General features: G+C 40.4%; 1 protein-coding gene across 21 annotated transcripts in view; it reads left to right on the top strand.

Annotated features, from left to right (window-relative positions):
• Nucleotides 1-16,476, top strand: part of CAMK2B (calcium/calmodulin dependent protein kinase II beta) — a 208,684-nt gene extending 192,208 nt beyond the window's left edge. For 11 of the 21 annotated variants that reach the window (XM_089692420.1, XM_089692417.1, XM_089692414.1 and 8 more), the window contains 6 exons: nucleotides 8-136; nucleotides 1,413-1,532; nucleotides 4,695-4,770; nucleotides 6,270-6,364; nucleotides 9,011-9,245; nucleotides 14,442-16,476. In XM_089692420.1, the coding sequence (XP_089548546.1) occupies nucleotides 8-136; nucleotides 1,413-1,532; nucleotides 4,695-4,770; nucleotides 6,270-6,364; nucleotides 9,011-9,243 (653 nt within the window). In that variant the 3' untranslated portion in view covers nucleotides 9,244-9,245; nucleotides 14,442-16,476. The remainder of the gene's footprint in view (nucleotides 1-7; nucleotides 137-1,412; nucleotides 1,533-4,694; nucleotides 4,771-6,269; nucleotides 6,365-9,010; nucleotides 9,246-14,441) is intronic. The other 10 variants (XM_089692427.1, XM_089692429.1, XM_089692425.1 and 7 more) reach the window with 1 other exon arrangement.
• Nucleotides 16,477-22,748: the final 6,272 nt, after the last annotated feature.

Here is a 22,748-nt window from a genome sequence, read left to right as displayed (position 1 = left end):
TCTCTAGTGCTGAAGTTCTCAGACATTTTAAGCTCAGTGAGGAGGGGTTCGGGGGCCCTGGAAGCTGAGGGACCTCAAGCAGCGGTCGCTCAGCAGCCCCTCTCCCCATCCTTCCCCCATTCACCTCTTGCACAGCGTAAGTAATAGGAGTGGGGCACAGAAATCTGTTAAATTATATGCATAGATAGTCCAGTAAAGAAATCTATTTCCTATTCCTACTTTATTAGAATAAGGATATTATGGGATGCTGCAATTGTTTTTATTTGAATAAATCACATGTAATTTCTAAATGATGTTTAAATGTATTAAGTTAACAAAAAGAAAAACAATATAGTGGAAATGGAAATATTTTAATCCAAGATGTCAATATATTTCATTACAGTTGGTGCTGCAATGGGCAGTGGATTCAGATTAGTTTATTCAGAAGTCCCTTGTGTTTCTGTCAGTTTGTATGTGCGGGGGTTTGGGGTTGGCTTTGCCCCCTACTTGCTTTCTGATGGGTTGAGACTGGCACTGTCCTTGGCTGTTTGTGATGAGATGTTGTTTGTGTTTGTCACTCACATTGCTACTGTGTCTCTGCTCTTTCTGTGTTGATATCTGTCTTCTTTTTTCCCCCTTTTTTCCCTTAACTTGGTTGCTTCCTTAACGTTCTCCCCTCCCCCCCCCCCCCCCCAATCTCGATATTTGCTATGGCCCTTCCACTTGATCTTTGCCTTTCTTCTTGGATTTCCAAATCTCTTTCTTTTTCTCTGATTTCCTGTCATTTTTCGCTGATGTTGGTTTTCTTCTTCCATCTTATTTTCATGGTTTCACTACTGCTGCTTTGTGATGTGTCCATAATAACTATTACTGTTTACTTTTTTTTGTTTTTGTATATATCATCTTTCTATCATCTTTATTTCTGTGATTGTGCTACACTCGTGTCCATTCTTCACTTTCTGTTCTTTATCTTCTTACTGCATCTTACCCATCCTTCTTTGGTTCTTGCTATTGTCCTTTTTTTTTTTGTTTCTGTTCCTTGCACTTCTTCTTGCTTCCCTCTGTTACCTTTATTTTTTGTGTCTTTATCTCATGCTATCTTGCTTTTAATGTCTATCTTCATTTTACACGTCTATCCTTTTACATTAATTTCTGCCTATGGTTTTTGTCTTTTTATATTTGTCCTTTTTTACCGGTCTCTTTCCACTTTCTCTGTCCCCTTTCCTATACCTGTTTGCTTCTCTATATATCTTGTTCTGCTATGCCTGTCAATGCTTCTCTGATCCTTGTCCTTAAAACTTTCCCGCTTTTCTGTCAAATGTCCCTATAACTCGGTCTCTGCTGTTCTGTCTCTTGTCCTACTTCTGTTTCTGCTTTCCTGTCTCTTGTCTCTATTTCTTTCCCTGGTTCCCGTCTCTTTGTCCCCCTCCCAGCTGCTAGATTCACAGATATATTTAACACAGTCAGACGAGGCTCAGAAGCAGAGGGGGTGCAGTATTCCAACACGCAGCATCGGCTCTCCCAGCCCCACCTAAACTCTCCGTTTGTACAGCGTAAGTAGAACTAGCGCATACAAACGCATCTCACATGGGCTCACTCTCCTCCTCCTTCCTTTTAAGACCATTGTCTCTAGCGCCTCACCATATTTTTGTTCTTCTCACAATCCCCTCTTCTGTCAATAATTTTCTCAACAGTGTGTTTATCCTCTCACGAGCTTCTCATCTTCCATATAAAACTTTCTTCCATACATCAACCACTTTTCTTCTCTAGCCAGATGTGTTTATTGTATTCTTTTTTATCTACCATAATCATCATGTATACTTTCTTGCCTTTTATTTCTATAACTGGGACATGTACTTTCTTATCCATTACACAATACTCTTGCTTAACTGTACTTTTGCTAATTATCACCTTTTCCCTTCTGAGTACTATATCAGTCAGCTTCCAATATTTTTTTCCTTTATCCAGGTTTCCTGTCTTTCTCTTTTGCAGTTTTCTCAGTTTATTCCTTATTCTGTACAGTGTTGTTAATTTACTCTTTTTTGTGTTTACATTTGATTGTCCATTTTCTGTGATATTTTTCCAGTTTTAAGTTACCAGTTGACACGATGTCATCTCCACACCAGTATTCTTCTTACTTTTTTCTAAGCAGAATGGTTTTTTGTTCCCACAAGTTTAGTAACCCAAATTGTGGTCTTATCTGACTATCTCCAAGTCTCTAAACCAATTAGCGCTAATACTTTAAGCTTTGCTTTTACCAAATTTTCGATTTTTATGGGGAAAGGATCACCCAACTATGCATTTAATACAACATCCATTCATAATGCAATATTCTTGATTCTACTATTTTTGAGATTCATTTTTGCCATCCCTTCTAAGGATGCCCCACACAGGGTGCTCTGTTATTTCACGTTGTGTTCTCTAAGTGAAGCTCAAACTTTGATTTTGTTAGAACAACAAATGCTGATATGTCACTATTTTACAAGGCATAAACTAGTGATCCAAGATTCATTTCTAATAAACATAATGTGCACATATACTTACAGTACATACATGTTCAATGAACATACGTGTATTTGTTGGAGCAACATTTCTTTAGAATGTAAAACCATTACATTCTCAGTATTACTGATTGAGCCTAAGGGTGACCACACAAGCTGCGATTTTCACATGAGATTTTCAAGCAATCTTTAGCTCCATTGAGTTCTGGAGGAAAGTTGTTCAGCATATCCTGAAGTAGATCTCTATAATCAATCAATTAAAAAGAATTCCATCTATATACAGTTAGGTTCATATATATTTTGACACAGGCACAATTTTTATACTTTTGGCCCTGTATGCCACCAGAATAAGTTAAAAGGAAACAATCCAAATGAATTTGAAGTGCAGACGTTCAGCTTTAATTCAAGGGGTTGAACATAAATATCAAATACAAATTTTAGGAACTGCAACCATTTTTATACAGTCCCTCCATTTTCAGGGGCTCGAATGTAATTGGACAAGTAAATATAATCATAAATAAAATGTTCATTTTTAATATTTTGTTGAGAATCCTTTACTGGCAATGACTGCCTGAAGTCTGGAACCCATGGACATTACCAAAGACTGGGTTTCCTCCTTTCTGATGCTTTGCCAGGCTCTAACTGCAGCTGTCTGCAGTTTTTCTTTGTTTGTGGGTCTTTCTGCCTTTAGTTTTGCCTTCAGCAAGTGAACTGCATGCTCAATTGGGTCGAGATCAGGTGATTGAGTCAGCCATTGCAGAATATTCCACTTCTTTTCCTTCAAAAGCTCCTGGGTTGCTTTTGCAGTATATTTTGGATCATTGTCCATCTGTACTGTGAAGCGCCGTCCAATCAACTTTGCTGCATTTGGCTGAATTTGGGCTGACAGTATATCTCTAAACACTGCAGAATTCATTCGGCTGCTTCTGTCTTCTGTCACATCATCAATAAAGACCAGTGACCCAGTGCCAATGGAAGCCATGCATGCCCATGCCATCACATTGCCTCCACCATGTTTTACAGATGACGTTGTGTGCTTTGGATCATGAGCTGTTCCAAGCATTCTCCACACTTTTTTCTTCCCGTCATTCTGGTACAGATTAATCTTAGTTTCATCCGTCCAAAGAATGCTTTTCCAGAACTGGTCTGGCTTTTTTAGATTTTTTTTTTGGCAAAGTCTAATCTTCCTTTTCTATTCTTCAGGCTTATGAATGGTTTGCACCTTATGGTGAACCTTCTGTATTTGCTATCATGAAGTGTTCTCTTGATTGTAGACTTTGACAATGATACACCCACCTCCTGGAGAGTGTCCTTCACTTGTCTGGATGTTGTGAATGTATTTTTCTTTACCATAGAGAGGATCCTGCGATCATCTACCACTGTTGTCTTCCGTGGACGTCCATGCCTTTTTATGTTGCTGAGCTCACCAGTGCGTTCTTCTTTCCTCAGAATGTACCAAACTGTTGATTTGGCCACTCCTAATGTTGCTGCTATCTCTCTGATGGATTTGTGTCATTTCTGAAGGCTTACGATTGCCTGTTTCACTTGCATGCAGCTTCTTTGATCTCATGATGTAGGTTTACAGCAATAGATTCCAAATGCAAATACCACACTTAGAATCAACTCCAGATCTTTTACCTGCTTAATTGATGAAGAAATAACGAAGGAGTAACCCACACCTGGCCATGAAACAGCTTTTGATTCAATTGTCCAATTACTTTTGGTCTCTTGAAAAAGGAGAGTTGGCTACTCTTAAGAGCTGTAAATCGTAAACCCTTCCTCCAATTTGGATGTACATACCCTCAAATTATACCTGAGAGTGTGCACTTTCAGTCCTTATCCATTATATAACTATAGGTTGAATATGTTTTGGCAAATACCTGAAAAATCTAAAATTGTGCCTGTGTCCAAATATATATGGACCTAACTGTATGGCCATTCTAACATTTGGATGCCATTTATACATATTTACATGAACAGGTGGATATAATATCTGACTTTTACTTCTTGATTTGACATACTGAGCCCAAATTCCACACTTTGGTCCCTGCAGTTGTTTGCATCTGTTGAACTGAAGATTGCAACTTTTTTTTGTTGTTGTTTAGCATCTCTTTCATACTTTTATTTGCCTCCAGACATTCAACAAACCCCTTTTTTCTGAAGTATTTTTCTCGCTATCTTCTGTTTAGTTTAACTAACCACTTTGTTTTCCAGCTCGAAAACAGGAGATCATTAAAATAACAGAGCAGCTGATTGAGGCAGTGAATAATGGAGACTTCGAAGCATATGCGTGAGTTGCTGTGCTTTGTTACTAACATATACTGTACTGAGCTTTACTACTAACATACATTACAGTCATGAATAATAGAGAGTTGGGAAAACAAAAGAAAATGGGAAATAGTCAATATAAACTATTGTACCACTGAACCACTATACACTTAAAAGGTTAGTTCACCTTTCCTGCACATTTATAACAAACCCCCATGTATTTCAGCATCCCCAGCTCATTACATTACGGAGCTTTTTTAAAAAGGTGCTCCGTTTCCACTCTATATCTGTGGGGTCTGCGCTGCTTGTCTGCCAAAACTCCCAAGTAGCTGAACCCCCTCCATGTAGAACAGGTTGGGAGTTTAAAGCGCACTCCCAGCAAGTGCTTCGGCTCATTCAAATTGCGTGCACACACAGACCATTCTTTGTCCCGCTAGCAGTGGCTTTCGCATAAATCTGAGATCGCCTGCTGCTAGAAGGAGAGAGAGTACATGCAGTTTGAACGAGCCAGAGCTCCAGCTGGGGCACACTTCCAACCTCTGGCCTGTCCTGCCATTTAGGCAGAACAGAGGAGGTTCAGCAACCTGCAAATTTTTAAGAAAAGGCTGAACATGGCCTAAATAAATGGAATGGAAAAGGGTCAGCTTTTTAAAAAGCCTATGTAATGAGCTGGGAATGCTGGAATGCATGGGGTTTTGTTGTGAATATGAAGGAAAGGCAAGCTAACCCCCTAAGAAAATGTTCAATATTGATTTTACCTAACTGACTTCTTTGTGCACATGGAATGAGCCAGTAAATAATTGTGTCTCCTGTCAGCTCTAAGCCCTAGAATTGAGCAATGACCACTGATTGCTCAGTTCTTGGTCTGCTCTAAGCAGAGAGTGGTGACTGTCAGTCACGCTTCCTTCTCTGCCCCTCCAGCACTCTCTGGAGTGCTGGGCTGGGGAAAGGGTGGGAGCAGCTGGCTCAGGCACTTAATGGTGTGCTGAGAGGCTGAGCCAGCTGCCAATCAGGCATGTGGGTGGATACTGACAATATGGCCAGGATCCTTCAAAAGCCTGGAGCGACTCTGTGACATCAGCCAACAGCTGAATTTAGCTCGCTGTCAGCTGAATCTGGGTCACAGAAGGGCACAAGTGCACTCCTGTGACCCAGAAGAAAATTATGGCCATTAAAAGCTTTGATGCATGCTTTAAGCATGATGACATAATTTTCGGTCCTGAAACATTGAAATTGTAATAATTCAGCTGTGCATGAAGATTGAATACAGGATCAGCTACTCCCATTAGTGTTATGTGATTGTAAGCAGACTAGCTGGTCTTCTAGGTTAATTTATAATACTAAATGCCAGTAGCTGTTGGTAGATTTTGCAGAGGAAGTTCAAATGCTAATTTAATAATTATCTAAAAAAAACTTTTAAATGAACAAGAGACAAAGGAACCAGCTGGGCAATACCTTGTATTAATTTAGGGTTAGAGAAAACATGCATATTTTTTAATAAACTAATCCCTTTTTTTCTAGGAAAATTTGTGACCCTGGATTGACTACGTTTGAGCCAGAAGCTCTGGGTAACCTTGTTGAGGGGATAGATTTTCATCGATTTTACTTCGAAAACTGTAAGGAGACAATGCAGGGAGATTTCACAATGATGTCACTTTCTGTACCAATAGCAATTATTTTCTTTTTGGGGGGAGTGGGTGAAAATGTAAAAAAAAAGGCTCCTGTTTACCCAACTGCACTGTCTTTTTACAAAAATATTATAAACTGAATCGTTTGATTCTGTAACTGCAATCTAGGAAAGCTCTGTTGCTTCAGTGGAAACTAAAAGAGACACATATTATTAGGGAGGGATAATAATGTAGAATTCAGAGTTTGTGTATTTCGTTCTAGATGTTTAGAGTCTTTGAAGGAGACAAGAATTGGCTCTGGCACATTTAGCATGGTGAAAAGGTTTTTTTAAATATGGTAACTTTTACCATGCCCAATTTATTTTTAGCATGTTAAAATACCATGTGATATTCCTTTTTCCAACTTTTGCTGATAAATTGCTTTTCAACAGTGTCCTCTCCACATCAAAATATTCTTACTACACCCATGGCTAACATTTCTGTTATAAACATTAATAACTGTAAGTGTGTCATTCCATATGTGGCTACCAGTTTCTCGGGGCACAACTGCCTATACATGGGATCTTAAGATGTTGGGTTTAAAGTGAGTCAGAAAACACCTGTGTGGAAAGGTTTAAATGGAAGTATCTATTCCCCAACCGATATCCCATATGTGCCATAGCAGAGGTATGTAGACAGAAAATGGATTTATCCCGTGACAGAGTTTTTTAATCTGTTGATAATTGTCTTTAAAAAAGATTCCCACTGTGAAATGATAAAGGGTCACAAATAACTAAGTGAATGATCTAGTTATACATTGACTGCATTTGTCCTCCTTGTTTGGGAACTGTATTACCTTTTCTATTATGCCCGCTATCGGCAAAGTAGCAAATTACGGCAATAAGAATGTGCATATAAAAATTGCAAACTCAGCAGTCACAGCAGGGAATCAACATATGCGTATGCAAGTAAAGCTAGCAATAGATGGATAGAAATTCGGCTGGTTCAGCTGGGATCAAACCATGGCCATTGCCATCTTCATAGTAAAAAATAAGGCTGGTGGCCGCACATGCGATAAAACCACCTTTACTGAGTTATGCAGATACAATCCGCATACAGTAGGGAAAGCAGAAGACTCTCTAACGCATTTCACACTGACAACAGTGCTAAAAATAGCTATGATTAAGCGATGTGGTCAGCGTGAAACGCGTTACCAAGTCTTCTGGTTTCCCTACTGTATGCGGATTGTATCTGGATAACTCAAAAAAGGTGGTTTTATCGCATGTGCGGCCACCAGCCTTATTTCTTTATTATGAAGACGCAACAAGCAGGGCCAGCATCTGTTGGTGTGCATGGAAGTGGGATAGGTGGAGACCAACCTGGAGCGGTGTTTTTTCACCGTATGACCCTAATGACCTAGACTTTACTTCACTCCTTAAAGTTTCAAGAAACCAAGATTAAACATGGCCATAAACATTCAACATGTTAACATGTATGCTCATATTACTTGAATATGCATGCTAATGTCTATGAAAAAGATACCACCATGCTAACTTAAAATAGAACTAAAGGCAGTTTTTTTCGTTTTGGACAGAGCAAAGAAGGGTTAAAACCCCTTTCAGGTTTTTACCATCCATTTTTGTCTATCTGGGGAGATTTCCCTTCACTTCCTGTACCATAGTCAAAACAGGAAGTTAAAGGAAATCCCTCCAAAGCAAGGGAGAATTTCTGCTCTATTAATGTTCTGGGGACAACCCAAAATTTTAGATTTTTATCACGTTCAGTAATAGCAGTAAACATGACAAATACCTAACATGGCAAAGACAGCAATAAAAACCTGACGGGTGTTCGAATCCCTAATTCTTTGTCCAAAACTAAATATAAAGTTTTGCCTTTAGTTATACTTTAATCCTAAAACAAATGACAAAAAACCTGACAAATCTCTAGTTCTGAGAATGACTGGAATGATGGTTTCTGTTTTTCTGGTACTCCTAGATAGAAAGACCATCACCATGCTGCCAAAATCCACTGGATAAGGTGATGATAATATTCCTGTTGGTACTAGAGAGCTGTATATAGACAAAATAGCATCGGACTGACATACCTGATTAAAAACAACATAAAAACATTCAGTGTTATATGGTAATTATTTAGATCTCATGCACACGGATATCTATAGGCTGTACAGTCCTATAACGTAAAATGTTTGGCACTTTCCCACGCCCAGAGAGCCACAGGTGCCATGTACAACCAGTAATACAACTGAATGACAGTATGTTTATGTACTTGAGTAAGTGTGAAACGTTTCTGCATTGACACCCACGCATGACCAAATAGCGTATTTCCCAGAACAATGAATTTTCACCTTTGGAGAAATATGCTGTACCAACGTGTACATTTAAACTCCGAAGCAGAAGTGTTCAGCGTTTACATCAATACAGCTGCTTACACTCACTCACTTGAATTGGCACCTATACACGGCACCTGCAGCACCCTGGGTGCATGAAAGCATTTTGCACTAGAGAGCTTTCAAACCAATAGATGTTCGTGTGCATGACGCCTTATACTTATGCCACCATTTTGCTTATTGGTTTTGAGGTTTGTTTTTTTTTATATTTCTCTTTAAAACAAAAAACATTTCTTCATTGTGTTTAGTGCTGTCTAAGAACAACAAGCCAATCCACACGACCATCTTGAATCCTCATGTCCATGTGGTGGGAGAGGATGCTGCCTGTATCGCCTACATACGCCTGACACAATACATCGATACACAGGGTCGACCTCGTACCAGCCAATCTGAAGAGACCCGTGTTTGGCATCGCCGTGATGGCAAGTGGCAAAATGTCCACTTCCACTGCTCAGGGGCCCCTGTGGCACCCCTCCAGTGACAGTAAGATATTGCACACTCTGCTATTCTTGTTTCAGTGTAAAGTGACTCCTGTTGACCCACCCCTTAGCAAGGACTTCTCACTGATCCACACTCCTTCTTCACTGCCTGCTCCTTAAACCCTTGATACTCTACTGTAACAGAGTGGTTTCCGGGTATGGCGCAACAGGTCACCTCACCAATGTGACAGTTCTCGGGCCTGAGAGGCTAAACACCAGGCCCAAGTACTGTCACATGGAGGGGGGTTAGTGTCCACATCCACCTGCTTAAGTTCTGACACTGAAGCTCACCCAGGGTGAACTTCTTCTGTAGTGTAAATGTGACTACAGAGTGGGAATAGGTGAATAATTCTTGCTGGTAAATTGCTTAGATGCTTCAAAAATACACTCACGGACACTTTATTAGGTACACCTGTTCAATTGCTTGGTACACAAACTGCTAATCAGCCAATTACATGGCAGCAACTCAATTCATTTAGGCATGTAGACGTGGTGAAGACAACTTGCTGAAGTTCAAACCAAGCAACAGAATGGGGAAAAAGGGATTTAAGTGACTTTGAACGTGTCATGGTTGTTGGTACCAGACGGGCTGGTCTGAGTATTTCAAAAACGGCTGATCTGCTGGGACTTTCACACACAACCATCTCTAGGGTTCACAGGTCCGAAAAAGAGAAAATATCCATTGAGCGGTAGTTGTTTGGACGAAAATGCCTTATTGGTGTCAGAGAAGAATGGGCAGACTGGTTGCTGCGACGATCAGATGGTAGGGTCAGAAGTTGGCATAAACAACTTGAAAGCATGGATCCACCCTGCCTTGTATGGCTCAGGCTGGTGGTGGTGGTGTAGTGGTTTGGGGGATATTTTCTTGGCACTAGCAAGGTGCACCTAATAAAGTTGCTGGTGAGCGTATTCTTACTACACATAGCAACCAAAATATATTATGTTTCTGGCATAGCTTAGAATGATGAGAAATTGAGATTAGTTACTGTGGATAACCATACTTCTTCAGTAATACTAGTCTGTGAGCATAAGTAGTTCAGTAAAAGAAAGACCTATGTCAACACTTTACAGTAGTTTTTTTTTTTTTGGATTCATATTTATATTTCAGTGACATACATTAAAGCATATCTAAACCCAAGAACAAAAATGCAATATATTGTAGCTTTTCTATGTTTAAATATGGCAGCTGCATTAGTTTTCTCATAGTGATCTGGTCAGTAAAACATTTCCTTGTCTTAGAGTGGATCCACTCTCTGAAGGGGCAACAGAGCCACCTTTCGACAGCCGCATTGTCAGCCTTTTGAGACAGTTGGCCATACACTAATTGTTTTTTTTCCCCCATTCATCCTACAGGCTGAATAAAAACAATATAACAGATTTCATCCATGCTATACACTGTGGATGGATGATTCTAGCTAGTGGTCTGTTGCTGGCGGCGGCTGTCAGAACACCCGAACAGTGGCTGTATCTGAGCGAATTAAGCTACTACTTCAGACAAAATTTTCTGCCCCACTCCTTCAATTTTTCAATTGAAGGATGTTGGGCAAGAGGGGGCCACATGGTCACCCAGAAAGTAAATTTAAACCAGTTTATTAGGAACCAAAAATAAATTTACAGTGTATGGCCAGCTTTAGATGAACAAGCAAATTTAGATGGATGTGACTAATAAATTAAAGTTGAACTCCAGGTAACACTTCAAGCAATTACAGTTTACACTAACAGGAAATCAAAAAATAACAGACTTAGGCTTTAAGTTTACACAGGCAGCCAGGGGTGGTAAAAACAGGCAGATGATCTGTATTTTTACTGCCCCTCAACCACCCATCTACCCACAGGTGTGTTTATATTGTTGCACCTGTGATACTTCATGGTATGGCAATTTTAGCTTGGCACCACCTGTTAAACTCACCCAGTGAGCTTAGAGGACTGCACCACAACTGAAAGCCAAATGCAGCTTTGGTGTTTGTGGTGCCGTGGTTCAATGTAAAATCCAGATTGGGATTGAAAAATAAATAGCATTCAGGTAGTAGTTGGGGATGCACCGAAATTTTGGTGGCCGAAACATATTGGCCGAAAATAGCCCTATCGGCATTTTGCCAAAAGGAAAAAGTGAGCCGATACAGGTGCTGATAATGAGAGACTGGCCCCTTTTTGGGGGAGACTGACTATTTGGCCAGGTTTTTTGGGGGCCTGTGTGTACTGTAGATGCGGGGGAGGCAGCAGAGAAAGGCAGGAGAGGCGTTAAGCAGTGTATACAGTGAGGGAGCAGTGTTTACAGACAGGCTCCCTCACTTGCAGCTGCTAAATGTCATTGCCAGTTTTTAAATGCCATTGCCGGCTTTTTTTTCTTTGCTCTCACTCCGAGAAAAAGCTGTAATTCGCCACCCTGCTAAAGTAAACAAAGGGGATTATCACTCAGTGATATTAACCTGCAACCCCGCCCCTTTCTTTACTTTAGTAGTGGAGCAAATGACAGCTCCTTCTCGGAGCTATAGTGAAGAAAAGAAAAAAAGCCGGTAATTGCATTTAAAAACTGGCATTGACATTTAGCGGCGGCCAATGGGGGAGCCTTTCTGTATACACTGCTCCTCTCCTGCCCCCTCCTTGTACACACTGCCCCCCCCCTACAAAGAGGACCTGTCACTTATGATTTTATTGCTAACACGTAGGGAACCAATAGGGGACTAATCCCCTATGTGATAGCAATAAAATCATAAGTTAAAAAAAATAAATAAAAACACACATTAAAAGTAAAAAAAAAAAAAATACAAAAAAAAAAATTTGAGCCTCCTAACCCCCGCATAAGCAGACATTTTGGTTTTTGGCCAAGTGCATCCTTAATTTTTGGTTTCGGCACCAGAATTTTCAGTTCGGTGCACCACTAGTAGCAGCATTACCTGCCTGTAAATGACATAAAAACTATGTCCAACTGAGTATATATGCACAGCGATCTGATATAACGCAGCAGTACCATCGTTTGACATGTGGTTTTGCGAAAAGCTGGATATCTTGAATTGATACACAAGTGCTGGTTGACCACTCTTAATTGGGACTCATATGATTCTGGTAAGGGTCCTTTCACATGGGCGTTCTGTTTTTTTTCTTCTGTTCAGTCACGTTTTTTCAAAGAAAAATCAGATGAGTTTTCATCCATTTACATCCGTTTTTAGTCCTCAGCTGTTCCCCACTGACAGCTGAATGTAAAAAAAAAACAATTGCCGGCAATTAAAAAATTATTTAAAAAATGGCGTGGAGTCCCCCTTCCATCAATACCAAGCCCTACGGATCTGGTTTGGATCTTGAGGGGAACCCCCATGCCAACATTTAAAAAGAAATGGTGTGGGGTCCCCCCCAAGATCCATACCAGACCCTTATCCGAGCATGCAGCCTGGCAGGTCAGGAAAGGGGGGGGCGAGCCCCCCAAAACCATACCAGGCCACATGCCCTCAACATGGGGGGGTGCTTTGGGGGGGCTCCCCCCCCAAAGCACCTTGTCCCCATGTTGATGGGGACAAGGGCCTCTTCCCCACAACCCTGGCCGGTGGTTGTGGGGGTCTGCGGGCAGGGGGCTTATCGAAATCTGGAATCCCCCTGTAACAAGGGAGCCCCCAGATCCTGCCCCCCCATGTGAATGAGTATGGGGTAAATGGTACCACTACAAATTTACAAAAAAAAGTGTAGTGTGATAAAAGACAGGAGACATTCTTTGACAAGTCCTTTATTAAAAGAAGAAAAATAAAAGAATGTCCTCCAAAGTAGATCCAACGTCAATCATGATGCCCGCCACCACCTGTAAAACAGAAAAAAAAAACAAAGGCTCCGCACCCGATGCTGGCTCCCACCGTGTGACTGCTCTGATGGCTTAACAGTTCTTAAATATGTAAGGGGGGCCATCATGTATTATCCCCCGCCCCTGTGTGACATCATTGACCCAGCATGCCCCAGTTCTTGGGGTCACAGGGGTGATGTCACGGGTGGCCCTGCCCCTTACATATTTAAAAACTGTCAAGCCATCGGAGAAGCCAGCGCCGGGTGCGGAGCCTTTGTTTTTTTTTTTCTTTTTTTGCGGGTGGCGGCTGGCATCGTGATTGACGTTGGATCTACTTCAGGGGATATCTTTTATTTTTCTTCTTTTAATAAAGGACTTGTCAAAGAATGTCTCCTGTTTTTTTTCACACTACACTTTTTTTGTAAATGGGTAGTGGTACCATGTACCCCATACTCATTCACATAGGAGGGGCTGGGATTTGGGTGCCCCCTTGCTAAAGGGGGCTTCCAGATTCCAATAAGCCCCCTGCTGCAGACCCCCACAACCAGGGTTGTGGGGAAGAGGCCCTTGTCCCCATCAACATGGGGACAAGGTGCTTTGGGGGGGATGTTGAGGGCATGTGGCTTGGTATGGTTCAGGAGGGGAGGGCTCGTACTCGCTTGCCCCCCTCCCCCCTTTTCTGACCTGCCGGGCTGCATGCTCGGACAAGGGTCTGGTATTGATCTTGGGGGGGACCCCACACTATTTTGTTTTTTAATTTTGGCGTGGGGGTTGCCCTCAATATCCAAACCAGATCTGAAGGGCTTGGTTTGGATGCAGGGGAGAAACCACGCCGTTTTTTAAATTATTTTTTAATTGCTGGCAATTTTTTTTTTTACATTCAGCTGTCAGTGGGAAACACCGGAACGCCCATGTGAAAGAGGCCTAAGCCTCCCTATGTTGTACACCGAGGTGCTGTGTGGTTTATCATTAAGATGTTTGGTGATGTTCACATCTATCAATTCTCTCATAATCGAAGAACCACTAAATTCACACTTTTTGGCTTCACATTTGGTTTCCTTTATTTTATTTTTCCAGTTTGTGATGACACATAAGAGTTTGCTATATTTGCATTGCACTATTGGATTTCACATACATTTTAATTTATCCTACTGCTGCACTATTGTTTTGTGATGTTTATTATGCTATGTATTATGGTATTTTGCTAGCTGCTATGTTTTTTTTAACATCCAACAGTGCCCTAGCGTCTTTTTATTTTTTTTGTTCTTATTTATGAAGAAAAACAGAGGAATTAAGCTTCAAAACAGAGCTAGTTGGAAGCTATCGCATCACAGCTTTATATGTGTTAAGTCACAAAAGACAGAAGCTTAATAAGTTTACCTACTAATTCTTTATATCTGATCATAGATGACTTTATCTCTTTTTACACAGCCTCCAGTAATGCCCTCCTGGCTTCACCAGAAAAGAGGAAGTGCCAGAGACTTTTGGCTCCGCCGCTCACAGAGTTCCAGCGGCGAGGAAAAGCACGTGACCGCATGCTTGTGCCGTTCCCTCTCATCCCTCCTCCCCCTCAACCCCTCCAAATCCAGACTCTTCTATTCTTGTGGCCCTCAATCCCCTCCCCCCATGTGCACACATACCCCAGACATCCACTGCCTGGACTCATGAAATGTTTGCAAGAGGACAAGAAAATGTTGTAGGAAAAAGCCTCCTTTGTATGTTTCCCTTTTGAACTTCTAAGCATTCTTATCCCTCCCAAGCTGGGGAAGGGAAAGCTGAAACCTGTATGACCCCTACCATGCTAAAGGGGTAAGTGCATCCATTGACTTGTTGCAGAGAGAAAAATTTGACCTTCCGCCTTCTTCCCTCTGGTCTTTTTGGCTTTATTTGGGGGGTTGTGGAGGGGTGGAGGGATCATCTGAAATCTCGAGGGGCTGGGGGGAGAGAACTGTAACCTTCCCGTGGAGCTGTTCCTTCCCGTGTGTTTGCGCGTCCAACGTGAAATGAGTCGTCCAAACAGAACAAAGAGAAAACAAAAAAGGTACTTTAAAAAAAAAAAAAAACACAAAAAAAATTTAAAAGACATAAAATTTAAAAAAATATATTTTTTGTTTTTATTTCCGCAAAGCAGTTCTCCCAGGGGCCCCCACTGCTACCTGTTTCTGTTTTCTTTTGCTTTAGGAATGCAAAAATAATATATATATGTGTATATATATATATATATATATATATATATATATATTATTTATTTATATAGAGAAAAGAAAAATATATATATTTATATATATTTAAGAAGTGTCCCAGCTCCGACAAACCTGCACCCTGTAAATAATGGTCTTATCCATTGTCTGCAGTGGGAGAGCCAGTCCCAAAGCATGGCCGGCGCATTTTATGGAGTGTGCTTAAAGTCATTTCTCAGTGAGTACGATTCTCCTCTGACATGTGGGGTCTGTGCACAGAATCCATGACGCCACTCGGATCTTCTGAGATCAGATATATCACAGGGATTCTTCTTGTAGATTTCCTTTGAAGTAGCTTGGGTTTTCATTCAGTGGCCCTCAAGGAGATGATGTTTTTTCTGAATTCTAGTTACTATTGAGATATCCATTATTTTGTAGTCTATGACATTTTTTGCAGAAGGTTTAGGGTTTATAGGATTTTCTGTGTTTGTAGGGCGGCAATGTATGATCCAAGGATAATATAAGTCCAGTGTAAAGGACTGAATCTTCCAGGATGCACGACTTTCCCTTAAAGTGGATCTGCTTCACTGTGGAGGTGGCCCTTTTCCTGATTTGAGCTACTTTTCAGAAGAATGCAGGAAAATGATTATAATTCACTAGGATCTAGTGTGACTAATTCTACATAGGATCAGCTTTGGTTCTGCACAGAAAATGGCTACTTTCACTGTGTTGAGATGACCGATCCTCTTTGAATACGCTGGGAAAAAGCAGCAACCAAAATCTTCAGGGATTGAGGGGAAGCAGAAATCCAATTATTGCTATTGTGCCTGATCTTTATTGCCAGGACAGACTCTTCTGCGCATCCCTAACAGAATAGGCAAGGAGTATATGTGTAACACTCCTTCCTCAAATGCCAATTTTACACAAGTTTACAGGGTTCAGAGCAGTGACCCCCAAGGGAGAGGAGAGGCGAATCTCCGGCCTGACTTGTTTTCATTTGTTGCTGTTTAATTTTCTGCATGCCCTTTAAACAGAAATCCTATAAATACATATATATATACATAAATCTATATATAAGAGAAACAAGAGGACAGCTTGTTCGTTTTCTGAATGCCAGTGGGGTTCTTTTGCTGCTGTCTTCCTTTATATTTCTGTTTTCTCGTCTCTTTCTCACTATTTTTTTCTGAGCCTTGTAAGTGTCAAAACAAGAGGATAAAGACAAACAGAAAAAAAATCTTCCTCTTGATTTGTTTCAGAATATTGCAAATTAAAAAAGAAAACCATAATATGTCTGGTCTGGTCTATGCTCACAAACATTTTCTTCACCTGTACTTCAAACCTCTCAACCGTCTAAAATAGGAGATATTAAGCCCCTCCATCTCAGATTTCTAAGACAGACTAAAATTAAAATAGAGGAGGTATGCATATAGTAACTACAACACTACATAAAGCTTTAGTCTCATTTTGCCTAGGTGACTTTAATTTAAAAAGGCGGCAAGCATTCAAACAGATCTTACATTTACACTCAAGAAAGATGATTGTTGATAAGTTGCTGTGGGTTATTGTGGTCTGCCCATCCTCTGCCTTTTTTTCCCTACAAAATCCTATATAAATAAAGACTTTACAAACCAAGTGTGTAAAACACTACACCTCGTGTTGCCCAACCTGCAGCCCAAGAGCCCTTTTCAGCCCTTTTGGTATTTGTGATGCGGCCCCCAAAACTCAGCAGTAAGTATTGAGAGCACAGATTTGAAAATGGAATGCAAGGGTAATGACTCTAGCAGTAACAAGAACTCTGTCTGTAACCAGTAGCATGTCTTCAGTCTCCAACCATACCTTTAGCACATCCACAGCTTCTGACCATCTCCTGTACTATGTCTACAATCAGTTTTCTATAGCATTACATATACTGACCATTATGTGTGCCCTTTGGTGATGTCAGGAACTGCAGCTGTGGTCTCCTATAAGTTGATAACCACTGATATAACCACTCAATTATTACAAAACCTTTTTGAATAATACTCCAAGCTGTCAGTAAATATTAACCACTTGCCCTACTAAGGATTTACCCTCCTTCCTGATCAGGCCATTGTTTGCGTTACGGTGCTGCGTTATTTTAACTGACAACTGCGCGGTCATGCAACACTGCACCCAAATGAAATTTGCGTGCTTTTTTTCTCACAAATTGAGCTTTCTGTCAGTGGTATTTGACCGCCTGTGTGGTTTTTATTTTTTGCGCTATTAAAAAAAAAAATAAGGCCAACACTTTTGAGAAAAAAAACATTTTTTACTTTTTGCTATTAAACATGTCCAGTAAAAAAAAATAAAAAATCAAATTTCATCATAAATTTAGGCCAAAATGTATTCAGCTACATGTCTTTACTAAAAAAAATCCCAGTACGTGTAAATTAATTGGTTTATGTGAAAGTTATAGTGTTTACAAAGGGCAGTATATACACTGGGATTTTTAAAAACATTTTTACTAGTAATGGCGGCGATTAGTGACTTATAGCGGAACTGCGGCGGCCATTCTGACACTGGGGGGAACTGACTTGGTGTCACTGACATCCCCAGTGACACCAATACAGTGATCAGTGCTAAAAAAAAGCACTGACACTGTACTAATGGAACTGGGCAGAAAAGGGTTAACATGAGGAGCAATCAAAGGGTTAACTGTGTGCCATGCAGAGCAGTGTGCACGAGCTGACAGGGAGGAGAACTGTTTTGTTTACAAACAGTTCTCCTCCCTGTCGGAGATGTTCGGCAATCACGGGGCACCGGCGAGTAATCAACGGTCAGGACCCGGTGAATGACATCCGTGCCCGCGTGCACATCTTTGCAAATGTTCAAACCTTTATCACTTCCTGCTATACTCCATACTAGGTGGCTAAAATTTAAAAACAAATACTGTACAAAGCTGTGGTACTGTACAAAGCTGTCACTAGACTGGCTGAAGGTCACGTTTATTGTTGCTGATCAAACTCAGGCAAATGTAATTTGCAAGAATCTGCTCCAGATCAATGTTTTGCCACTTATTCATCAAGCTACAGAAGGTTCTCAGTGATACTGAACTGCTGTGTATAACAGAAAAATGCTAAAATAGAGGATTTGATGCTGCAGACTGAAGTTCTGCATGCCAAGCCATGTATTTGCAATGCCTGTTTTGTTGAAGCTGAACTCCAGGCGAACTGCTAAATATACAGATGAAATTCTTATAAGAGAGCTATTTTTTCTGTCAAAGGGATTTATTTACTAAAACTAGAGAGTGCAAAATCTGGTGCAGCTCTTCATAGAAACCAATCCACTTTCAGGGTTTATTTGTCAAACCTAACTGAACAAGCTAAAGTTAGAAGCGGATTGGCTACTATACACAGCTGCACCAGATTTTGCACTCACCAGTTTTAATAAATCAACCCAAAGTCTTTGTATTTCTGTTACTCCAGTCCTGATATTTACAAAACCCTGCCAGTAAGCACAGCAAGGCAGATGATACCATTTTCTCTGTTACAATTAGAGACTTTAAAAGCTATAAAGCAGTGTCTCCTCTCCACCCCCAGGCTGCTGATTAAACAGTAATAAAGCAGTAGACTCATGAGGTAAGCTTTCTGCTCACTCTGCTCTCTTCATTTGTGCATGTTCCTTATCAGTACCTTTACATGTAACACACACCTGACTGGTTCTCAGCCCTGTCCTTCCCATTACCTGCCTGAGTGCTGCTGTATAGGGAATTGCAAGGGACTGATACTGTAACAGACCCAACCAGGACAGGGGCTTTTGGAGTATACAGTTAATGATCTATTAATGAATACAGAGCTTAAAGTGACACTAAACGATATCACCATTCTCCAAAAAACAGTCCATACACATCTACTACTTAATGGCCCTACAATGAATATATATAATGAAATGTTTTGTTTTGGGTTTTTTTCTGTGTTTTTCTAGGTGAGCTTCACATTCGTTTGTTTGGAACAAGCAGTGTGTATTAGTTGCAGTCTTAGGCTCCATGCACACTGGCCTAAAAATCGCTGCTTCTACAATTTTTTTCCTGGTGTTAGAAACCACAAGGCCCTATACAGCCAACCTGACAGAACCCCCCCCCCCCAACAAATCACAGTTTACTAGGCTTCAGTTATGAATGAACACAGTGAGTGATCTGTACCGATCACTCAGTGTGCTCATTCAAGAGAGGAAGGGGCTGGTAAATGTGACCTTACCCCCGCTCTCCATCCCGAAGGATCCCATTGTGTTCTTGCAGCTGCGGTGGAAAAGAGAGGAGGGAAGCCGACAGCACTATGGGGGTGGGGGCATGAGATGAAGGGATCCAGTAACTGCCCTCCCCCCGCTTTGCCTGACACTCTCCCTGCTCACATCTGATTTACCCAGCTGCCTGGGGCCCCTTGCTGGCCTGGACCAAGTACAGGAGGACTGGTGGTACCCCCTTATCCACAGCCCTGATCCTATGTGTCCATGCACATTAAGACAATTAGAGGCATATTTTAAGCTCAATATTTAGAGGCAGGAAAAAAAACCTTCTAGTTTGTGTTTTTGATTGGAGCTTTCTGGCAGAAAAAATGCTAAACTCTCCTAAACTCGCAAAAACAGTGTACGAAAAAGTTCTATATCAGCTTTTTTTTCCTGCCAAAGGAATTGATGTTTTTTTTAAGCCCAGTGTGCATGGAGCCTCAGCCACTGCTCTATGCACACTACAGATTCCCATAGTCCATAGTACAGAGTCCCTAGTCCATCTTGGGAGCAAGAAAGGGTGGCTACTTTCTCAAGGAATCTGGAGGAAGATGAGAGTGCAAAAGAAGGTGCTTTATTGAGATAAGAATACATACTTGAATACCATCTTTTATTTTGAAACCAAAGTTTAGTGTCACTTTAATTAGTTTGGTTTTCTTATATCTGCCTAGAGCTTTAATGGGGCATCAAACCAAGAGGGAACATTTTAGCTAACTCCCATTAACTATTATATCAGTTTAAAAAAATACAAATAAATTTTTTATATATATATATCTATATATATATATATATAGGCATAATATAAATAAAGGCAAAACGTTATTTTTTGTTTTAGATAGATTGGAGGGTAATTAGAATACCTGTCAGGTGTTTACTGCTGTCTGCGACCCTGTTAGAGAGGTTCACTCTCTCTATTTGTTCCATTTACTGTTATCACCGAAAGTTAAAGTAAAAGAAAATCCCAAATATTGAGTGGTCATCAGATGAAGAATAGTGGGGAATTATTTCAAAAGGAACACTTCTGGTGACTAAAAGGGATTTCCTCTCTCCTCCTGTGGCTATGAGACAGGAAATGAAGAAAAATCTCCTCAATGAGACACTGATTGGAAAAAACTTACATGGGGTTATAACCCTCCCTCACTCTCTCCGAAGTGAAAACAGAAGAGGCTTGTCCATTATATCTGTGTACTATGTCACTCTGGTCCAATTTGGAGCGATAAGGATCACTGGAATGAACTCTCCCTCCATCTTGTTAAGCACTAAAAGAAGCTGGAGGGAATGCATACACCGGTCTCTAGCATGTGCCTTGGCCACTCATTCCGATGCATTTCATCACACAGGACTTTGTCTAGGGATGAAGCAGCATGGGGACATTCCAGTTTTAAATCCACGAATGACACGCCTCCCTTTGTAACTAAACCTCATATACAGCTAACCTAGAGTCGATGTGTAGCATGGCTTCACCACAAATTGGAAGATGCCAGTGAAATTCACCCTACAAAGGCAAAAGGTCCATATACTAATCTCAGACCTCACCAGACACCACAGGCTAGGCACAGCCTGCAATTATATAGTTATTATGGCAAGAGCACAATAATCCTGTTGTATATTGACAATGGTTCAGCTGAATATAATACTTCCATATAAATTAAAAAAAAATTACACTAGCTAACTTAAAATATTACATAAAATATATACAAAATGATAACATTATTTATGTATGTATCATAGTTCATTCATTTATTATTTATATTTAGTACTAATAAAACAATTCAGGTCTGTGTCTATATTTGGACCTTTTGTTGATAGGGTATGTATATCCACCTGGTTTCAGGCTGAGAGCTAGTACATTTTAAACTACCTCCTCTCTGTCCTACTTTTACTTTTTGGAACCCCCAGAATTCTAAACATTCTGGATTTTTATTATGATATTTTCTAAAATGTGCCCAAACACTATGGTTTCCATAACCCCTTTTGTATATATAGTGTATGTTTACTAGCTCTTTTTGCAAAGATTCTGGTGGTGCGCTATACATACTGATAACCGCAGGATTATTGGAGGACATTTACCACTCCTTTTGTGTGATATGAAATAAACTGTTCTATGTTATATTTTTTCCAGTTGTCTGTGTTGTAAAATCAACCCTACATTTCTAGCATTTTTGCACCCTATACACCTGCTACATTTGAAAAGAAGTTTATTTTTTATTGTCAGGGCCTTTCTATAAATTATCAAGGGTTTTTTGAGAGCAAAAACCCCAATATTTTGTTGCCTAACAAAATTCACTAGTATTTGTTTAGGATTTTTTTCTATTTTATTATATTTGGGATTAAAATCTGTACAGAATCCAAAATTCTCAGATTTATCCCCCTTCCCATTTCACATGTATTATCTTTTATTAATTCTCCACCAATTTTTAGTACATTTTTTTTTCAATACGTTACTTTCACAATGTAAACAGAAAGGGCATATAAATTGATAGTGACAACAATAGACAAAATTAGTATATTTTCAATTTCTTTTTTCAAACCTTTTTTTATTCTTTATTTTCAAATCTTTCTTTTACCAACCTAGCTTAATCTAAATAGTCTTTATCTGTAGCGCACTTTCTCCTCATATGTATAAACTGCCCCTTGGAAACAGGGGCGGACTGACAACTCATGGGGCCCCCGGGCAATAGGGGATCATGGGGCCCCTGTGTCCTTGCCCAAACTCATAAAAGCTTATGAAAAAGGTACCAGGGGCATCTCATGGGGCCCCCTACTGACCCTGGGCCCTCGGGCAGTGCCCGAGTTTCCAAATGGTCAGTCCGCCCCTGCTTGGGAATATTAGACAGCCACCTTGGATGGTAACAGCTTTTGACTGGAATATATTTATTACGATCAGACTTAAAATGTGTTCTGATTTGTAGGTTACTTATTTGGACTCATATCCAAATCTAAATACATAATCTTCTCTTTGCTGTAATCCCATATTTTTCAAATTAGCTTCCTCCAAAACAACTTGTAGAAATCTCTCATCACTTTTCCCTATTACAAAAATATTGTCAATCTAGCATTTGTACATGAACAGATGGGGCACCTTTTTGCCATATACACATTCTTGCTCCTATTTGTACATATTACAAAGAGCTAATGCCAACTAAGGGTGCCTGAAAACAGTGTAGCCGGTATGAGAGACGGTCAGGATGGCACTTTGGGACATCTACAGCAGCTTAGTATGTGTACACATATAAGCTATTTATAGAGGTGCAGGTTGTTGCACCTGAAAATGTGAGTGCTTTTGGTCATAGCTTGTTTGGTTTTAATAAAGGTG

The sequence above is a fragment of the Staurois parvus genome, unplaced genomic scaffold (genome assembly GCF_062004578.1).
Source record: "Staurois parvus isolate SC_StPar_1 unplaced genomic scaffold, SC_StPar_1.0 ptg000586l, whole genome shotgun sequence".
Classification (NCBI taxonomy): Eukaryota; Metazoa; Chordata; class Amphibia; order Anura; family Ranidae; genus Staurois; species Staurois parvus.
This window is presented reverse-complemented; position numbering and strand designations above follow the sequence as displayed.